Raw genomic sequence first — 18,843 nt, 5'->3', positions numbered from 1 at the left:
AAAAGGAATCGGGGCGCGTAGCGCAGTAATGGAATCAAGTCAAAGGGCCCGCATAGAAAGCAAATGAGTGAATTGAAGTGAAGTGAATTTGGGCGCTCCGTCAACATTTCCGGCTCTGACGTACTCCCCGGTTCTAATTCGGGTGCTGAGTAAGGGTCACGTGGACGCGTGTGCAAGGGTGCATAACAACCAAAAGTAAACAGACGCGGAGGACCAACAACAACGGCTCTTTCGACAATATCCACCTACTTCCTCCGCGAAAGGTCTCTTTACATGTCGGGAATTAGTATCAGTTATCTTTAAATCCCCTGATACCTCGCCATGGGCTCTGAAATGGATACCTTTGCGGCCCGCCTAGCCAGCTTCGATATAGTGCTGAAGCCGGAGAAGCGCAGATCTTCCGGCACAAAAACACCCAAAGCCATTACATGGCCGCACCAGCGACCTTCACCAGCTGAGGTATGTAATTCCTCGGAGAGATTAAACGCCAATTTCAAGGTGATTGACTTGTTGGGATTCTAGTTGGCGCACGCCGGATTCTACTACAAACCATACGAGACAAATCCCGACAACACAACATGTTTCGAGTGCCACCGGGCGTTGGATGGCTGGGAGGAGGACGACAATCCGATTACAGAGCATCTCAAGCATGCGCCTGACTGCGGATGGGCCATCATGATGGACCTCCAACAGAACAGCTCCAACCCCGCCTCGATTGAAGACCCTACGGGTGACCGGATCACACAGGCGAGACTGGCGACATTTGGCACGGCATGGCCTCACGATGGGAAAAAGGGCTGGGTATGCCAGTCGAACAAGGTAACGCGTGACTTCACAGTATTCATATTATTTTGGCTCACAACGACGATAGATGGTTGAAGCCGGATGGTATTTCTGCCCTACAGACGAGAGCAATGACTTAGCCAGTTGTGTCTATTGCAAGTTGTCTTTGGATGGCTGGGAGCCCAAGGACGACCCATTGTGGGTATTCGTCGCTCTTTCCCAGTTGGACAGTTGCTAACTTAGCCCAGTGACGAACACTATCGCCGCTCCTCAGATTGTTCGTTCTTTGTCTTCGCCCAGCCTCCAGGAAAGAAGAGCAAATCCACTCGTGCTAAGAAACCTCGGGTTTCTAAGGCGTCCTCCCGGCTTTCAACTCAATCTGTTGACCCAGTTACAACGGAAGGGCCCGATATGGAAATGGATGACTCGATGGACCAGAGCATCATGTCCCAAGCCGCCACAGAATCCAAATCCACAAAGAAGGCACCCAAGAGCAAATCAAGGGGGACCAAGTCTAAGAAGGAAGAGTCTGTGGAGGTGGAAAACCAAGCTGAGGCCGACATTGAAGAAGTCGCCCAACCAGAGCCTATCAAACCCAAACGTGCAGGCAGAGGAAAGAAGAGGGCCAGTGAAGATATCAAGGATGAACCCAAACCAGTTGCCCTGGAGGAGAGAGAGCCATCGCAGCCGCCAGCACAGCCCCCAGCGAAGAGACGCGCTACAAAAACACGGAGCAGCAGCATTGCTCGCAACTACAATCACGAAGACAGTGATTCCGCAATGGCGGACGCAGGGCCAGTGGACGGCGCTGTTTCGGAAGAAGAAACCAGTAGAGGTCGCAAGCCCACGAAAAAGAGAGCGTCCAAGGCCCGCAAGGTCTCTGATGTGCCTGTTGCATCCAAAGCCACGTCAAAAGCGCGAGCCCCTCGTGACTCAGAGATCGAGGCGGCAATTGAAGCAGGTCTCGAAGCAGATATCCCCGAACCTGTCGAACGCGAGCCAGAGATCGAGGCTGAGCCAGCAGAGCCACTGGCATCGAAGAAGACAAAATCGATCAAAAAGTCCAAGGCTGTGGCTAGAATTCCTGAACCTACCAAAGCTAATCAAGTAGAGGACGTCAGTGATCACGAAAACCATTCCGATCCTCATGTGGAACCGGTTGATGACGAACCGGAGGCACCTGAACCGCCAGCCCAAAAGGCCAAGCTGGCCAAAGGATCCAAGAAAAAAGGGACAAAGAAGACTAAGACTGAAGAGGCGATAAAAGCACAGTCGCTAGAGCCTCGAGAATCTTTAGAACTCAGGGCTCCCGACGTTCACGATGATCCCGAGCGTCATGACTCTTTCGTCTCTGTTGAGATTGTCAACAAGGAGCCGGAGGATGCACAGGAGCCCGAAAAGCCAATGGCCAAGCCTGAATCGAAGAAGACATCCAAGAAGAAGGATGCCACATCAACTAAAGAGAAGAAATCCAAGAAATCCGAGAAAAAGGAGGAGCAGGCTCCTGTTCATGAACGACCAGTCGAAGAACATCCTGCCGAACCGTCGGTCGAAGAACATGATGATGAATTTGAGACTACGGATGATTTGCCTGACCAGCTTGAGATGGTTAAACCTCCCCAGGAGCCTTCCCCCACTCCACAAAAGGAAATGTCTCCCGAGCCACAATCCCATCGAAAGACGCCCAGTCTACCGCCAAAGACCGCCAAACGGTACAGCGATATTCCCCACGAACAGCATCTTGCAGAGACCCTAGTCCAAAGCCAGACCTCCCCTCACGAAGTGCATGAGTCTCGGCGGGATTCAAAACGCTCTAACCCGGCAGTTTCACCACTTCCGCCAGCTCACCAAAACACTCCCTCACTATCACCTCAGTCATCAGATGCGGAAAACAAGCCTCCGTCGTCACGGCCCTCAGCATCCCGCCCACCAGTTCATTCAACACCCAAGCATCCCGAGTTCCGGGTGCCTCTGGCAGCTAGTACCCCATCGCCATCCAAGCGCAATGCCAATGGCGGATTCGGACCTTCTGGCCACCCATGGACACCGGTGGATATTGATGAAGTTCTCTTTGGGGAAGCCAGCGACAAGGAAAACGCAGATCTATCTGGACTTTTCAAAGGCGTGAAAGCCGGCTTGACTAGCCCAGAGAAGAAGATGACGGTACAAGAATGGGTCGTGTGGAATGCAAAGAATGGCGAAGAACGACTAAAGAGAGAATGTGAACGACTTGTCGGCCAATTCGAGAAAGAAGGTGGCCGAGCAATGCAGCGACTCGAAGCTATCGAGTGCATCGACTGAATCAACAGTCGTAATATGTTTTCGGATGATATGGTTTGCATATTAGGCGTTATGCTAGGTGTTGGAGAACCCTTGTTAGATTTTTAGCTTGCAATTTGAATTTTGGAAGTGCAAATATTGCACATGAAGGAATATGATCAGTAATAGAACAAAGCCTGAAAAATATGCCAAAACACCATGGGTATCAAGAACAGAACGCGCACCCCGAGAACAACGCTCAAGAAATAATTCCCAACCGACCCTCCCAGCTATCGTCCTCCTCCCGCTTAACCTTATCCTTCTTCCGCTTCTCATTGCGTTTGCGCCGCTTCTCCTCCCTCTCCTTAGCATCGATCTCCTCCCGTTCCTTAAGGCGCTGCCCTAGATCGAGCTGCCAAGCCTTGCGCTCTTCCTCATCCCTCTGACGCTTCCGATGCGCAAGCATTCTCAACCGCAAGCGCACATCCTCAACAGTCGCCCTCTTCACCTCGCCACTCTGCCCCGTCGCAATCAAATGTTGTTTGCTGTTCAAGTGCTCCACAAGCTGCAAGTTATCCTTGAAGGTAAGATCACAGTCCTTGCAGTAAAATCCGGCGCTGCGGCCGCGCTTGCCCATCCCCGCGCCTGCGGGCACAATCATCGTCTTTCCTACCATGGACGCGACGTCCAGGCGCTGGTTTCGAGCTGTGGTATCCTCGAGCATGCTGTAGTCGACTGGTGCGTGGTATTTCTTGCCTAGTAGCTTCGCTTCGTAGCGGGCTTTGCCTTCGGCTTTGCGCTTTGCTTCATCGTCTGCTGCTTTTTTTGGCGTATTCTTCACGGTCCCAGGTTTTGCGGAAGGCCGTGTCCGACACCGGGGTGCCGTAGGCGTTTGGTCCTGACATATTTGTGGTTGAGGTGGATAATTGTTTTGGGGAGATGTAGTGGAGGTTGGTGAGTGGCGATCTTTAAAAGTTGGAGCTTCCAAGGTTGAGGTCGGTTTGAGGCCGATATTGAAGATTATGTCAGCGATCCTGAATTCCACCCGCCTAAGGTTGGAATAGTTACAATAGCTAAATACATCTTCAAGGGTTCTCTTTCCAAGGGTTATTCTAAGTTTTTCAAAGTTGTTTATTGTCGATGTTGTAAGTGGAGACCTAATAAATATCTAGGACTTGGTACTTCTTAGGCACCGTTATAAGTAGGGATGATTTTACGACCACATCATCTTTAACTACATGTATACGTAGCCCCCAGGAGGCTGGAACAGGGAATTATTTGGACTAATCGAGCATTTGATGATCTGGACAAATACGAGCTTGTTAGTGTTAGTGGCTGTAATCTCAGGCAGCAGTTTTCGGTTCCGCTCGTATAAGGCGAGCTCGTATAAGATGAGCAATATCCGTCACATCGAATGTACACAATTGAGTTACAACCAACAGCCTCAGAAATCTAGTTCAAAAAAATGGAGCCATCCCAACACCCCTCAAGCTCTCAGCCCATCAGCGCCAGTCTAACGACCCTCCCCTCCGAACTCCACCTCCAAATAAGTACCTACCTTTCCTACCCAGACGCCCTAGCTCTGAAACACAGCAGTCGTCACTTCTACTCGATAGTGAACACAGGTGTGCGGCTGAAGGTTGACTGGCTCCTCGAGCGGTTTGAGCGTAAATTGGAATGCCCCATGGAGAAGTGCTCATTCAGCACTGACGAGTCCTTTTGCAATGGACGTGTGCGCGGCATTATGGAGCGTCGTCGGTGGCATCTTGAATGTCGCCCGGTCAGGAATGGCTGTCTGCTTGTGAATGGCCAGACTTGCCGCTCGGATTTGGTGCCCGCTTGGTTCAAAGTGAAAGCACTGGGGAAAAGGAGAGCTGTCAAGGTGATGGAAAGCTGGGGGCATGAAGGTCCGCTATCACTTTAACTCTATCTTGTTCTCGTCCGACAGAAACATCGGCTGATATCTTGTTGCATAGCATTCATAATTGGCATCATGGCTGTTCTGTTTAATTTGCTGTGGCATCTGGCCCAGAGGTGAGACATTGTCCCATGCTGCTTGTACGTGGGTTGGAGACCTTGCTGATTCAACTCGCCAGTACTTGGCACCTCGATAGTAGATTGAGAGGAAACTGCATTACTGCTCATTGAGAGCATAACTCGGAAGTTAGTTAACGATGCCGACCATCAGCCACAAAGTCGAACTGGCATGTCCCAATGTATTGACGATGGCCTCTTTGCCATGAGAATGACTTGACACGCGACCTAGCAATCTCACGAAAAATCACTCATGTTACACTGTACACAACGGTGTTTCCAAAGCGCATTTTGCATCGGCATGATGTAATGGAGGTTCGCAGAATATTCGATGCGGAGAATCCAAATGGATCATGTCGAGGCACATCCCCACAGAGTCAGGGGTGTGGAGTTATGATCTCCACAGATTGCAAGCTTTCCATGTGCTGTGATGCAGTGAACTTGAATTTGACCTCATCTGAGAATCCCAGCCCTAATCAGGATCTTATCGGTGACGTCACATTGACGACCGTGTATACTTCCTACATGTATATATAACTTCGCCCTCTATATTGCTCAGACTCTCTACCTTTAATATATCTTTCATCATTCCAACATTACACAAAGAATGTCTACAGCAGATGCCACTATCAACACCAAGACGGGCAACCACCCCGTGGACCCCTACAAGACCCAGAACTTCGAAGACCCTCCTCTCCCTGAGAAGATCGAAGACCTGGTCGAATTTATCTCTCAAGTTAAATTTGGCATGTTGACAACCAAGCAATCAGAGGGCGACTATCTGGCCTCGCGATGCATGGCGTTAGCCGCAACTGTATGTCTTGAGCCACAATTAAAGGAGAAACATGCTAATCCATTACCCAAACCAGGAGAACGGTGGCATCGACCTCATATTCCACACAAACCTCTTCTCCGGCAAAACAATGGATCTTACTGTGCACCCACAAGAAACAAACATGTCCTTCCTCGACCCTGTCACCGGAGCCTGGGCCTCCATCTCAGGCACTGCGTCAGTGGTTGGTGATCCCGCCACCGTGAAGAAGTACTACTCGCCCACACTCAAGGCATGGCTTGGCGATATGGGAGATGGTGTCCATGACGGTGGACCCTCGGATCCCCGGATTGGCGTTATTAAACTCCAGGCCAAGTTAGCCACGCATGTTGTTCCGCACAAGGGCCTGCTTGGACGTGCTGTTGAAAGTATTAAGGGTGCTGTCCAAGGCAATGTGCCTCATAACAATGGTATTCGAGAGTTGAGTATGCAGGAATTGGCGGAGTGTATGTTTTCTTCCTCTTTTTGCCCTTTTGATACGTGCAACAGATATGCTAACTAGTCTCTGTAGGGCGCCGGACGCATCAGGAATAACCTTGGAAGTCTATTTCACTCCGAAGGAAGAACATGTCTTCATTTCTATAAGCTATACAATGCTTTAATGAAAATGGCCTCTTCCAAGGTTTGATGGATATTTTGATAGTACTGAAATGTCGTTCTATTTTGTCATATTATGCATTAAGCCCATTAGTTTCCCCGTGTATTGCTTATTGCTTTGCGATAACACGACACACTTTCAATTAGACAGAGTGAGCCTTCTCGCCCACATGTAATCATAATCAGGCATAGCATCTTGCACCCACTCACAAGCTTCGCTGCTTCTGTGCCGCCAAATTCCTGTCCCCATTTGACAGCTTCTTTTTCCAGCACGAGACCGGCCACAACTTTACCCTGCCTCGCTCCATCAGATGTGTGGAACGTGTCTTTTATTCTGAGGAATTCCGGGTCTATATCTTCCAGTTCGTCGCCCTCCATCGGCTTCCAATTGAACTTCAACTTCGAAGGGTCGAGGTCAACAAAGTTACAATATTGGATCTCAGTTTCGGGGGCAGTCATGATATCATCTACATCTAATACGATCGGCCGCCGATTCATATCATGCTTGTGGTCCGGCTGTTTGTCGTACCAGTCATACACCATCCTGGACCAGCGTATAGTCATATTGAATGCCAAATAGCATCTACTATCCTCTTGGAAATTGTCTGCCGATCCGTACCAAGAGTCTCGCGTAGCCCGGTAATGGGATGGAAAGAAAAAGTTCATTCTTTTACAATTCATGTGGAATTGATCGGCCAAAGCAACTAAATAGACCGAAGATACAGTGCACACGGATTTAGGAGAAAGGCACAACGTAAACTATTCAGACACTAAACTAAACAAAGAGTGAATTCAGGAAGAAGACCCAAGGGAGCTTAACACCGTCGCCATCAATTGAAACAAGGTAAAACTGGGTATCGTCCCCAAACTCCCGCTGCAATGCACGTAATTCATGAAGGGGCGTCAATTTGGAATTGACGCCGAAGTGAGAAAGGATTTAAACCTGGTGACTTTGTTAGCATAGGAACATACAGATAATGGTAATGTAGACTCACCAAAGCTAGACCGTGGCGGAAAGGAACACGGCCGTTGTGTAGCAGCATAGCGATGGACCTCTGGGGAGTAGCTTGCAGTTTGCGGAAGGCCTCGCGAACGTGCCGCGGCTCAATGGGAGTGCGGCCCTCCTCGGGCGGGTCGAACAGGCCGGTCTCGCGCTTCCGCTTCTTGAGGTTCTCACCAGCTTCGGCGCCACCGCGACGGTGCTTCTCGTTGTCTTCGCGCTCCTTAACTTTGAGTGCCTCCTCGGTCAGGGTCTGGACGATCTCAAAGGTGAGGAATCCGAGGATGTCGACAATGTCATCGTTCGGCTTGGACTCGGTCACGACGCCGAAGCCTGCCCACTCGCGGAAACGCTTGCTCTTGCGGTAGGTAAAGGAAGCCTGGCGACACTCGGACCAGAATACATACTCCTCCTTTGTCATGTGGCGGGTGCGTTCATCGGCGGCAGCAAGACGCTGGAGCGTCGCGTAGTTCTGCTCCTCCTCCTCTTCATCTTCTTCGTCCTCACGTTCGGGGACCTGGACTGAGAAGAAGCTGTTGACATCCCATGCAAGTCCGACCTTGGCGCGCTTATTCTTGGGCTTGGGGGCCACGTCTTGGGGCCCTGCAACAACACCAGCCGCATCGTCGGCGGCAGCGAAGTCGGCGGCGTCACCACCACCCTTGTCGTCAGAGTCCTTGACATTCTTACGGACGTCCTTCCAGGACAGGAAGGTTCGCAGGCGGGAGACCTTGGCCTTATCGTGGCGAATCAGAAAAATTAGGTCGTCAGTAGAGATCGAGCGAACTCCGCGGCGGGTTGCCAAGGCAGTACTGCGGGTCAGCTAATTTATCGTTAGTGACAAGGGTCCTTCAAGTAGAATTCGTAGTACTCACAATTTCGACCACTTGTTGGCGGGTGATGTCTTCAATCAAAGTGGTAGTCTCAGGAGACGGCTCTGCTGTTTCTCCGGAGACAAACATCATCTTAATGTTGTCGTTAGTAAATGAGCCTTCAAATATGTTTTCCTCCATCTCATGATCTTCCTGGCTCTCGCTAATTGTTGGGCTGGTCGCAAAAGTGAACGACTTGAAGATGTGGGCGGAAAGCAAGTGAACCCGAAGGCCAGGCAATCCTTCAGGACCATGGATCTCGGTGTAATACTCGTAAAAGTACTCTCCCATGGAAAAGAAGTCTGACTCAGAATCGCCCGACAGATGATCTTGATGCGCATCAGTGGCATCTCCGACAGAATGCATGGAAATATCGTCAGGGAAATCCACGCCCGAGTCTGAATCTTCCCAAGGAGCATTGACAGGAGAGGCCATAGTACAATCACTCTTGACAGGGGAGGCCATATCAGCATCACCCATGGTCACATCATAATCATCATAATAGCTCCGCATCAGTCCTTTGTTTCGTGCAAGCTCTTCGCTACCCTGTGCCCAGTGCTCAACGATTGATCCGGCGTCCAGGTTTGGAAAAGACATGATTGGCGAATGAGGACGCAGTGAAAGTGTTCGATAGAGTGGGTGGACGAAATGTAAAGGATGCGTAAGAGGCTAATGAGAAAAGCCAAAGGCACAGAGGGTTCCTCTGGTGATAGAAAAGATGAAGAGCGAGTGACAGGTGGGAGGTGGGAGGTGGCAGGTGAAGGTCGGGTGAAGAAGAAGTGAGATACCCAGACGCCTCGGCAAACCGATAGGCTGAGTAGTAGCCGTCATGAAGCCGATATCGGTAAGAAGCTCACTCGTGACACTCGTGACCACCGCAAATATCAGAATATAGAGAAGGCACAACATCTTGCCAATTGCTCCTAACCCCAGGAACTTTGAAATCGTCCTTGGTCTTCAACCCGGTATCCCTCATTGATCCATGCCAAAGCTTCGATATTGATCACCAGTTGCAGATAGGATCCAGGCAATTTCGAGGATTGCGGCTTTGTTGCTCGACGTCAAAGGCTGAAAGGTAATGCTGGACCCATTACACGACGTGAACACATGTTCTAGACCAAATATCGACCTTCGCTACGAATTGTCGGAGATGACAGGAACGAGATGGCGTCGTTTCAGCAAATGAGCATATTCGCAAGGCGAGTGAGATGTCGCAAGCCCAGACAAGCAAGCCCAGACAAGCACAGCCGGACCGTCCGTTGACATGATGTTTGCAACCCGCAAAGGCATCAACATTCGCAGGATGACTTCCCTCCTATCGGACTCAGAGAATCGAGGTGGCTGTGGCCCTGTCCCCAAAGATAATGTGTTTGCGCCATGCAATGGCGTGTCGCAAAGCCAGCCGACAGTCATAATATGGTCAGAGGCCTTTCGAAGCCTCATCAGACGATCAAACTGAGATGTTCGAGAGCCAGGGAGATCAAGGGACGAAAACACCAAATGAACCAGAGAACGGGGGGCAACTCACCTGCTGTATCTCCTGCCGATACTTCGGAGTTCGATCGGAGCTCATGATGAATGACGGTAATCCTACAGGGAGAAATGACTTTTATAGTCTATCTAAGGCTCACACTGGTACTCAAACAGTACGAACGAGCCGTATTGGATCGATGCAATGCAAATTGGGAGAAGATGGGCGCAAGGAGGATGAAGCTCTGGACGTTCGGGGAGAAGCACAGGCCGATCTGGGGGCGATAAGCGATAGCCGGATACTCTTTAATCCGGCGGTGTCGGAGTATTCTGCCGGTATCGCGGGGCAGCACGGCTGTTCTTTTTTTTTAAACTGTTTGTTATACAGTGAGACCCGTTGCATTGTTCAATTGCATAGCCTGAGTTACTACAGCCGATATGCTCCATCTAGTTGGACTCGGTCTCGCCGACGAGACGGATATTACCGTCCGCGGTCTGGAGATTGTCAAGCGGGCCGAGAGAGTCTATCTAGAGGCATACACAAGTATTCTTCTTGTCGATAAGGAAAAATTGGTGAGTTGAGTTCCCAGCCTTATTTTCAATCTTATATTTCAATGAATGATTGCATATCTTTTGCACAGATGGACTGATTGAACGTACTACCAGTAGGAAGCGTTCTATGGCCGCCCCGTCATTGAGGCAGACCGTGAACTGGTCGAGACCGGCAGCGATGACATCCTAGCCGACGGCGACAAAGTCGATATTGTGTTCCTAGTAGTGGGAGATCCATTCGGGTACGGTCTTTGTCACTTCCCCTACAAGATCCATAGCTAAAATCATCCCACCAATAGCGCAACAACACATACCGACCTCGTCCTCCGCGCGCGCGAACTTGGCATTGAAACCAAGGTTGTCCCGAACGCCTCTATCATGTCCGGAATCGGCTGCACAGGACTCCAGCTCTACAACTTCGGACAAACAGTCAGCATGGTTTTCTTCACTGAGACCTGGAAGCCGTCGTCTTACTACGACCGTGTGCGCGAGAACGTTCAGACCGGCCTACACACACTAGTCCTGCTCGATATTAAGGTCAAGGAGCAGTCGCTAGAGAACATGGCGCGCGGACGCCGCATTTTCGAGCCGCCGCGCTATATGACTGTCGCGCAGTGTGCGGCACAGATGCTGGAGACTGAGGAGGAGCGACAGGAGGGTGTCTATGGGCCGGATAGTTTGGCTGTTGGTGCCGCGCGTGTTGGCGCTGCTAATCAGCAGCTTGTTTCTGGTACGCTTAAGGAGTTGTCTACTGTTGAGATGGGCGCACCGTTGCACAGTCTTGTTCTTCTTGGTCGGAGGACGCACGATCTCGAGAGGGACTATATTCGCGAATATGCGGTCAATAAGGAGACTTTTGATGCGAGCTATGCCAAGGGATATGGGGCTAGTTTGTGAGGATTGAGTTGAAGAGAGATGATTTCAATATTAAAATACCTGATAAGTCTTTTCAAATGGAGTTACTTGCTATAGATACACTGAAGTTGTTGGAATGATCAACTTCGCAAAAGATAGTATGTGGTATATTGGCTGTCATTCAATTTGACCCAGCGAGGATCAACTGACCAGAGCAGAGTCTGGATTTTTCTATTCTAGCAATACATACATGGGAAGACAAAGTGAAAATGCGCAATATAACGAATGCCGCAAAGCAAATGGTATCCAAAAAGCCGAAATGAGGAAAAAGCAAATATGCAGGCATGAAATCAAAAGGTTCAATATGCAAAAACACCACTGCTCACCAGTACAGCAATGAATGCAAATGAGGAATATATCAGTCGGAGACATTGAGGTGACCTGCACCAGCAGGACAGGGAGATCAAAGCGTATCAGAACCAAAAACCACCCAACTGACACCTTATGATATGCAAAATGTTGAAGCAATGTACAGTTCAACTCTTGAGAAAAAAAGTCGCTCGTATCGTATCACATCAGATCTCTTCTTCCTCGCCAGGAAGAAGAATCTCATGTCCAGAACCTTCATATACGAAGATAGCTGCAAGGCAACCAAACACGGATACCAACGCAATCAACCACCAGGCGAAGCCGACCATGCCAATATCAAGGCCATATCCGTACCAGGCACCGGAAAAGATAGGTCCAATGGTACGGAAAGCCGATGACACGGACTGGCCAATTCCGTGGATTGTGCCGAGGACCGATGGGTGCGGCGAGCAGTTATTCAGCAGGATGATGGAGGTGGGAAGAGTGAAGGTTCGAGCGGTAACCTGGAAGAAGAGGACGATGATGATCCAGAACCAGACCCAGGGGCCGTTGGCTTGGCCGGGAGGAGGAATTGTAGATGGAGCCAGCGAAATATAGGGGGCAATGAAGTATGCGATCGGGAAGAGGGAGAGGAAATACTGGTAGCTTTTGGCTGTGCCCAGACGGCCGTTGATGGTAGGGTAGATGGTGAACTGAAGGACCATGCCAATCACACCCAAAATGGCGGTTGCGAAGCCAACGCTCTGCGGCAGCATGCCGAGTCCGCCAGTGAAGGCGAATGGCAAGCTCTGGGCGGGGCTCGCGGGGTCATTGGCATCATAGCGAGGAGTAGACAGGAAGAGCAGCCAGAGGTTGTTGAAGGCACCCATTTGGAAGTCGAAGAAAGCCTGTGCGCCGAGTGTGCACAACACATTCTTGGTCCAGATTTTTCGGAAAGGCAAGACACGCTGCATTCGCACAGGCTTGTGGGCCTTCTCTTCGAGCTCATAACTTTCCGAGCGGTCCTGGGGCAGCAAAGGCCCGTCCTCGTCGTAGTCGCGGAGCGGAATTCGTGTGTACAAGGATGATGAAGGGGGAACAACTGTCTTCACGCCACGGGCGAGGATCTTTTTAGCAAAAGCACCCAAGCCAGGCTTGCCCTTGCAAGATGCCAAGGTCTCTTCTAATCCATACGCAACCAAAGCTGCAGTTGAAGAGAGGAAACAGAAGTTCGCGATCATTGGCAGCGCATAAGGGTAAGTTTCGAGCCACTGTACTCCGTTCGCGCCCCCAAAAGAAGAATTGGGACCAAAAAGACGGGGATAGCTCTTCACGGGATCAGCCAACATGCCACCCATCACTGCGAAACTGGTTAGCGATTTGTCGCATAGTCGCGAACATCATTGGAAGAACGAGATACTCACCAGGACCAAACAAAGACGCTATGTTGAAACCAATAGGCAAAATCAAGAAAGCCCGCGAGTGATACTTCTTCTCCTTAACATTCTCCGCGATCATAGTTCGAATAATACCAACGGTGCCGTTGATGGCGCCACCAAACGAGCGCCAGAACACGGCCTGCGCGAACGACGTTGAATAGGCAACACCCAAACAAGACACCGCAGTGCCAACCAGACCAACAAGTAGAACGAACTTGCGACCACCCCACTGAGCATCGGCGACACGACCCCAGGGGATCGCTGTCGCGAACTGAGCAGCGGTAAAAGCGCCCTGGAGAATTCCCGCCTGGGTCGCAACATCCGAGTCGGATAGGTTCTGGTCGAAGGACTTGAGCTGATAGAACATGTAGGCTTGTAACGAAGCGACCTGCAAGAAATCAAAAACACGGCAGAGGCCTAGCAGCGCCAATTGACCTTTCCGCGGCAGCGACATCCACGTTACGAGCGCGGGGCGCGTTGGCGCCCGCGCAGTCGGGAGCCCATTCTCCTGCGGGGCCAGTGTCTGTGGCTGGCCATGGCTAATAGAGCGGGCGCGCATATGCTGTGTCTTGCGATCACCACCCAAATCCATCGAGGTATTCCTTAACATGTTATCATCGATGGTGGGCGAGTCAGGCGAGTCGAGCGAGTGGGGAGGAGGAGCGTTCTTCAACGCTGGCGAGGGAGGTGTTAGACTCGCGTCGGCGGCGGCCTGTGTTATCGGAGGATTCGCCGGTGCCTTGGGTGAGATGGAAGCCGCTCGACCAGGATGTCGTACGTCCGTGGCGGGCATTATTCGCTTTATGATTTCCGGACCTGGCAGGCATTGAGGAATGTACTAGTGTAAACCAAGGTGCCGTAAGGATTAAAAGTAGTGTGACCCCTTGGGTTTCATGTAATTTTCCGTTGGGTGGTTTCGAAGTTTGATGCGAGTTAATTATGATTGGCTATGTAGAGAATGGAAAGAAGAGAGAAAGAGTTGTAATTTTTATTTTACTTCTCTTCAAATTTCCCCCATGTTGTTGTACCGTCTCCAGGGGATTTTGCCGATGACGTCCTTTCTCGGTACTTTTATTTGAGGCCCACTAGGCCCGGGGAATGCCACGGGTTAACTACTTTGTACTCTGTACGCAACCTTCGAAACATTTCTATTTTTGTATTTTGATCATAACAATATATCGACAAAGTGTTCATTTTGTTAAATCAAATCCCTTAATATAAGTGAACGTTCCATATGATAGATAGCACTCTCTCTGATACATAGATCGACAACGACACCGGCTTGCGACGACGGCTCCACATCTCCCTGCCGAGCCTTCCTCCCTTGGGTCATGACTGGCCGGTGCGTTTTAAACGGAAATCTTGGCAGGTACGAACCGTGGTGGGGATTTGTTATTCTAGCTTTACAGTAATTTACAGTACTTACACTCATACATACATATACGTACGTGCCTTATGGAGGAAATGTATGGATGTATTAATCTTTGGTAATTGTTCATGTGGATCGAGCCTTCCATTTTAAGCTTTACCACATTAAATGTGACAATAGAGTTATTTACGGGGAGTATTCCAAGGTTATTTATTTCAACCTTGGAAGTAATAATAAATTACTGATTAACCCAAGCCCTTCTATATTAGCGTCGACAGTTCGTGCGCTTCAGCCACATTCCACGTCATTGGGAAAAAGCCACTCTCTCACGTACGATGCAAACTATACCTCCAGTCCTGCCAGATTTATTGCAGGGCTGGCATACTTGACCCTACAGGGCAAACCCAGCAGTCGATATGTAGCATGTTGCATGATCACGGCTACAAACCTTCCGAGGTGGACACAGTACATCTTAGGCTTTTACATGCTCTGATCGACATAGAGATAGACATTTTACAAACTGTCATATATGTCAACTATGGAACGCCCAGTCTAAAAAACTCTAGAAGAAGTTAATTTGAAGTATGAATGCCCAGCACGGAAGTATCGAACAGCTCCACCTTGCTCCAGAGGTACGTGCATGGGGTGTTGAGAGGACCTGTGAAATCGACGCGAAAATGACCGCTTTAGGCGCCAAAAACGACTGTCTTCCTCCCAGTAACTTTCGCGAGCGAGTTGCCGCTTTGACGACGGCAGTCTCTTCACCCGTCAGTTTCCACGTGGGCTCCATGAGCATGGTCAAGGTGAAAAGTGGTCCTGCGGCAGCCTGCCTTCCTCGATCCAGACACGTACACAATCCAGTTCTGCCGGTGACAGGCTTAGAGGTACCCTCACGCCAGTTCTCGCCGGAGAGATGGGCTTGGCGTCATGGCTACAATATAGGGAGATATCACGCCGTTCAGTGACTCCATGCCAACACCGGTTTAGCTTTTATAGCCCCGTATACTTTTCGAAGTGATAGTAATGCAGTGCTTTAACGATGCATTCAATCGTTCCTCTCATTCATCTTACTAAAGAAAGGACTCGACACATAAAACGGCCGTTCCACAGGCTTCTCATCATGATCAGTCTCTCCACCCGCCTTAGGGCCCAGAAGCGACTGCATTCGAGCCCGAAACACTTCATTCTGAGCCAACTTCCCAACAGGCTTCACTGTACCCCGTTCACTATCCGCAAACTTTGCATCAGGCTCCCCTTCATACGTCGACTCCGGACCATCTATCCATTTCTTCTTTCCCTGGAGACACTCATTTTTCATTTCCTCTGAACTTTTGTTGATCATACTCTTCCAGAACTCCCCTTCTCCGGGAGAAACAACACCGGCATGTTCAAGCATTCCAACAGCACCAGCGACCCAGTCCTGGCAATTTCCGACCCCGAACTCGGGGATGTTAGATTTATCATTCCCAAACGCAGCGATCAGGCTAGCAGCTTGTTGTGCCTCCTCAGGAGAAAGAGAAGAGAGCTCGCAGCGACCTTTAAGAACAGGGTCTTCGAGTGGCTGTGTCCGTGGATCATAGATGAAGTCTTCGTCTGTGGGGTTGCGGATATGGTGCATTTCGCAGGTGGAGAGCCGTGCTTGTAGATGGCGACTCCCATGTGGGAGGGCCCGTCGCCTAGTTTGGCGTCGCCGCGGCCGTAGATATTCATTGAAAGACCGTGAGTGGGAAATTCCATGGCTGGCGTTGATAGAATAAAGGAGCAATACTATGTAGATGTAGATGTCTAGCCCTGGAGTTGTCGGTGGTTATGAAGCTATAATTGTCCCAGAGTGAGCGGTGTGGGGATGTAGGTAACATAAATACCAGACACATGCAGTGACATGGAATATGGCTGAAACGCTTACACTCTCGGCGCTACCTATTGCCGCCGGTGTTCCAAGGCGGGGTTAGTACCTGCATGGGTATCACTTCAATTTTCTTCTTTTGGAATAGATATCTTGTACGGAGTATTATCGCAATGGAAAATCCCCTTGATTAATTCCATACAGTCCCGAACACCCTTTTAATCACGCTATGCTCAACATAAAAAGGCGGAACAAATTTCTCCACCATGCGATCCCATGAGGCCTTCCAGGGTGAATTATGCAAAGCACGGTAGAACTCCCAATACTCCGGCCAAAATCCAGCTGAGCCCCAGTCCACTAGAACAACAGTGCCATCAGTCCGAACAATGATATTCCCTGGATGTAAATCCCCATGTGTAAACAAAATCTTGTGGTTCTTGAGACCTCGGACCGTCTGGTGCAGCATGTACTCTCCGTTGAAAAAGTTCGATTCGATGCCATGTTCGCCTTCGCGCATTTCCAAGGGCAGTCGATCTCGCAAAGCTTGGACGATCCCTTCATCGAAACTTTCCTCGGATGGGTATGGTCCGTAGCTGTAGCTAGTGTAGTCGCCGTAGCCGGCCTCGAAGATGCCGTCTCGACAGGGTGATCCATCAAGTCCACCGATGAAATCCCCTGGGATCTCCCGCATCTGGTTCACGTAGTCCCGTAATTGCTCCAGTAAGCGATTTTGCTCAGCCTGCGAAACACGGTCCCAGTATTGTTCGAGTGGCTCGCCCACTTCATATGACATAACGATGTATCCAACGCCGTCAAGGATATATGCACTGAGAAGCTTTGGTGTTGCTATGGTCGTTCGGGTAGATGCCAAATGTAACGCTTCGGCTTCGGCCAAACGAACACCATGTCCGAATTTCACAACCGTCTCCGAATCTGCGAAAACAAGACGCGCCCCCATTTTGTCGGGACAAAGGTTGTCTGCTGTCTGCAAGTCACCAGGGTCGAGTATGATAGAGGGGGCTCCAATGGTTTCTGAGTAAATTAAGCGTAATTTTTGCTCCTCTGTTTCCAGGCCTTCCTCCAGGTCTTCAGGACTGGTGCGGTCAATATTCATAGCGGAAGCTGTAGTTTCCTTTTCCACCCAGGTCTCCTCTATATCAGCACTTGCCGCTGCGCTAGACTCTGGAGTCTGGAGACTGGTGTTCTCCTTTGGAACCCTCACAAGGCAGTCACTACGGAGTAAATCACATCCCGCAAACAATTCCACAGTACCACCATATCGCGGTGGAATCTGTGAGCCAAGATATCGACTAAGGTCCTCTGGGTCTTTCAACAATACCGTGTCTCTCAAGAGAGCTTCATCTATATCAAGAGATGCGAGGTATTCATCCCGAGGATTGATGATATATGCCTTTCCCAAAATATTAGGATAGTGATGCCGAAGGTATGTCACCAATTCCTCGAGGGCCTTGCGAATCTTTCTCTGGGAGAGCCGCTCTCCTTTCTTGGTGTGCTGGATATCCCTCATCTTGAATTCGACCACACAAGAAGCCTAGTAGTCATGTAGGTCAGAAGTAGCGGCTGCTTGCATCAAAAGCACGGAGAGCTTTTCCATTACAGCAAGACCCAACTTCGCCAACCCTGCAGATGTCATCAGGCTTTCGTGTAATGGTGCGTATCCCTTAATCTTCATCTCATAAATTCTGACCCACAGCACATATTGACCCTCATTCAACGTTATATGGCACAGGTCCAAGTCTGGAAGGATGGATTCTGCTTCAGCAAGGTAAGCCCTCGGGTCAAAGAAGGGTCTCCGGCCTAAAGTTCTCTCAAGTGAGGCACTTGCCCTGCACACTTGGAGTGCTGGGATTGCGGAATGGCGTCTGAGAAACTATTGCTAAGTTAGTGACGAACGTCAGTGGTGCCAGTGGTCCGAATACCTTCTCCAAGATCACCTCCAGTACCTGCCACTCCGCGTGCTTCAAATCAACACCCCAAATCTCAGTGTTGCGGGACTTTTTCAAAATAGAAGGAAGAGCGTCCCGAAAATGACTAGCCAAAGAACTTGATTCCTCCAATGAAAGAGACATTGCTAACAAGGCGTGCTAAGGACGAGTGCAGTTAAACTGGTATCCAAATTTTTGATTGTAGGTCTATCAAAGGCTTAAATACCGTGCAGGAAATCGAGCAATTACTACTTATTGCTGGGAGAGGGCGTAGACAGCAAGGCTATATCTCGAGCCCGGTTGCCTAGCGATGTGTTGGGCCGTGTGGGCCTTTCGAGGCTGACCCGGGCGGAGCAGATGGAGGCTCTAGCGGGCTTAGTCACTTATATATTGATGGATGGATATGATTGGTTCTATCACATCCACGCCCAGATGTATAAGGATACCTCTTCCAAAGCCACTGTCGATTCTAGAGGACAACGACCTGCCGATGCGACTTTTGGAAAGGACAGAATACGACAACGGGTTGGCTGTCTCAATTTGGACAAATTTGTGAGCCTCAGTGGCAGCAGTCAACGTAACAGGTAACCGCCCGAAGGGGATTTATCTCATTTTAGAACCTCATTGTTATTGTTGTTGCT

The 18,843-nt window shown here is 50.0% G+C and overlaps 11 protein-coding genes across 11 annotated transcripts; 4 read left to right on the top strand and 7 right to left on the bottom strand.

Moving 5' to 3' along the window:
- Positions 1–321: 321 nt before the first annotated feature.
- N7489_005314 (baculoviral IAP repeat-containing protein) lies at positions 322–3,084 on the top strand (the record flags this gene model as incomplete). The annotated part of the gene is made up of 4 exons (XM_056711066.1): positions 322–459; positions 523–819; positions 872–981; positions 1,032–3,084. 4 exons carry the CDS (start codon positions 322–324, stop codon positions 3,082–3,084), a joined length of 2,598 nt encoding a protein of 865 aa, XP_056569487.1.
- A 217-nt stretch (positions 3,085–3,301) lies between these two features.
- On the bottom strand, positions 3,302–3,947 carry N7489_005313 (U4/U6-U5 snRNP complex subunit SNU23; the record flags this gene model as incomplete). Its single annotated transcript, XM_056711065.1, has 2 exons — positions 3,302–3,858; positions 3,884–3,947. The coding sequence occupies 2 exons, from the start codon at positions 3,945–3,947 to the stop codon at positions 3,302–3,304; spliced, it is 621 nt and encodes a 206-aa protein (XP_056569486.1).
- A 560-nt stretch (positions 3,948–4,507) lies between these two features.
- On the top strand, positions 4,508–4,966 carry N7489_005312 (uncharacterized protein; the record flags this gene model as incomplete). Its single annotated transcript, XM_056711064.1, has 1 exon — positions 4,508–4,966. The coding sequence occupies one exon, from the start codon at positions 4,508–4,510 to the stop codon at positions 4,964–4,966; it is 459 nt and encodes a 152-aa protein (XP_056569485.1).
- Positions 4,967–5,683: 717 nt separating this feature from the next.
- N7489_005311 (blue light-inducible protein Bli-3) lies at positions 5,684–6,442 on the top strand (the record flags this gene model as incomplete). The annotated part of the gene is made up of 3 exons (XM_056711063.1): positions 5,684–5,890; positions 5,946–6,354; positions 6,420–6,442. The coding sequence occupies 3 exons, from the start codon at positions 5,684–5,686 to the stop codon at positions 6,440–6,442; spliced, it is 639 nt and encodes a 212-aa protein (XP_056569484.1).
- A 173-nt stretch (positions 6,443–6,615) lies between these two features.
- Positions 6,616–7,069, bottom strand: N7489_005310 (uncharacterized protein; the record flags this gene model as incomplete). Its single annotated transcript, XM_056711062.1, has 2 exons — positions 6,616–6,641; positions 6,712–7,069. 2 exons carry the CDS (start codon positions 7,067–7,069, stop codon positions 6,616–6,618), a joined length of 384 nt encoding a protein of 127 aa, XP_056569483.1.
- A 373-nt stretch (positions 7,070–7,442) lies between these two features.
- On the bottom strand, positions 7,443–8,974 carry N7489_005309 (transcriptional regulator SPT3; the record flags this gene model as incomplete). Its single annotated transcript, XM_056711061.1, has 3 exons — positions 7,443–7,448; positions 7,501–8,328; positions 8,381–8,974. 3 exons carry the CDS (start codon positions 8,972–8,974, stop codon positions 7,443–7,445), a joined length of 1,428 nt encoding a protein of 475 aa, XP_056569482.1.
- Positions 8,975–9,511: 537 nt separating this feature from the next.
- On the bottom strand, positions 9,512–9,950 carry N7489_005308 (uncharacterized protein; the record flags this gene model as incomplete). The annotated part of the gene is made up of 2 exons (XM_056711060.1): positions 9,512–9,832; positions 9,906–9,950. The coding sequence occupies 2 exons, from the start codon at positions 9,948–9,950 to the stop codon at positions 9,512–9,514; spliced, it is 366 nt and encodes a 121-aa protein (XP_056569481.1).
- A 335-nt stretch (positions 9,951–10,285) lies between these two features.
- On the top strand, positions 10,286–11,296 carry dph5 (diphthine synthase; the record flags this gene model as incomplete). The annotated part of the gene is made up of 3 exons (XM_056711059.1): positions 10,286–10,420; positions 10,517–10,641; positions 10,699–11,296. The coding sequence occupies 3 exons, from the start codon at positions 10,286–10,288 to the stop codon at positions 11,294–11,296; spliced, it is 858 nt and encodes a 285-aa protein (XP_056569480.1).
- A 533-nt stretch (positions 11,297–11,829) lies between these two features.
- N7489_005306 (putative MFS transporter) lies at positions 11,830–13,834 on the bottom strand (the record flags this gene model as incomplete). Its single annotated transcript, XM_056711058.1, has 2 exons — positions 11,830–12,962; positions 13,027–13,834. 2 exons carry the CDS (start codon positions 13,832–13,834, stop codon positions 11,830–11,832), a joined length of 1,941 nt encoding a protein of 646 aa, XP_056569479.1.
- Positions 13,835–15,455: 1,621 nt separating this feature from the next.
- Positions 15,456–16,028, bottom strand: N7489_005305 (uncharacterized protein; the record flags this gene model as incomplete). Its single annotated transcript, XM_056711057.1, has 1 exon — positions 15,456–16,028. One exon carries the CDS (start codon positions 16,026–16,028, stop codon positions 15,456–15,458), a length of 573 nt encoding a protein of 190 aa, XP_056569478.1.
- Positions 16,029–16,446: 418 nt separating this feature from the next.
- On the bottom strand, positions 16,447–17,784 carry N7489_005304 (uncharacterized protein; the record flags this gene model as incomplete). Its single annotated transcript, XM_056711056.1, has 1 exon — positions 16,447–17,784. The coding sequence occupies one exon, from the start codon at positions 17,782–17,784 to the stop codon at positions 16,447–16,449; it is 1,338 nt and encodes a 445-aa protein (XP_056569477.1).
- Positions 17,785–18,843: the final 1,059 nt, after the last annotated feature.

The sequence above is a fragment of the Penicillium chrysogenum genome, assembly GCF_028827035.1.
Source record: "Penicillium chrysogenum strain IBT 35668 chromosome Unknown utg000002l_segment0_segment0, whole genome shotgun sequence".
Taxonomy (NCBI): Eukaryota; Fungi; Ascomycota; class Eurotiomycetes; order Eurotiales; family Aspergillaceae; genus Penicillium; species Penicillium chrysogenum.
This window is presented reverse-complemented; position numbering and strand designations above follow the sequence as displayed.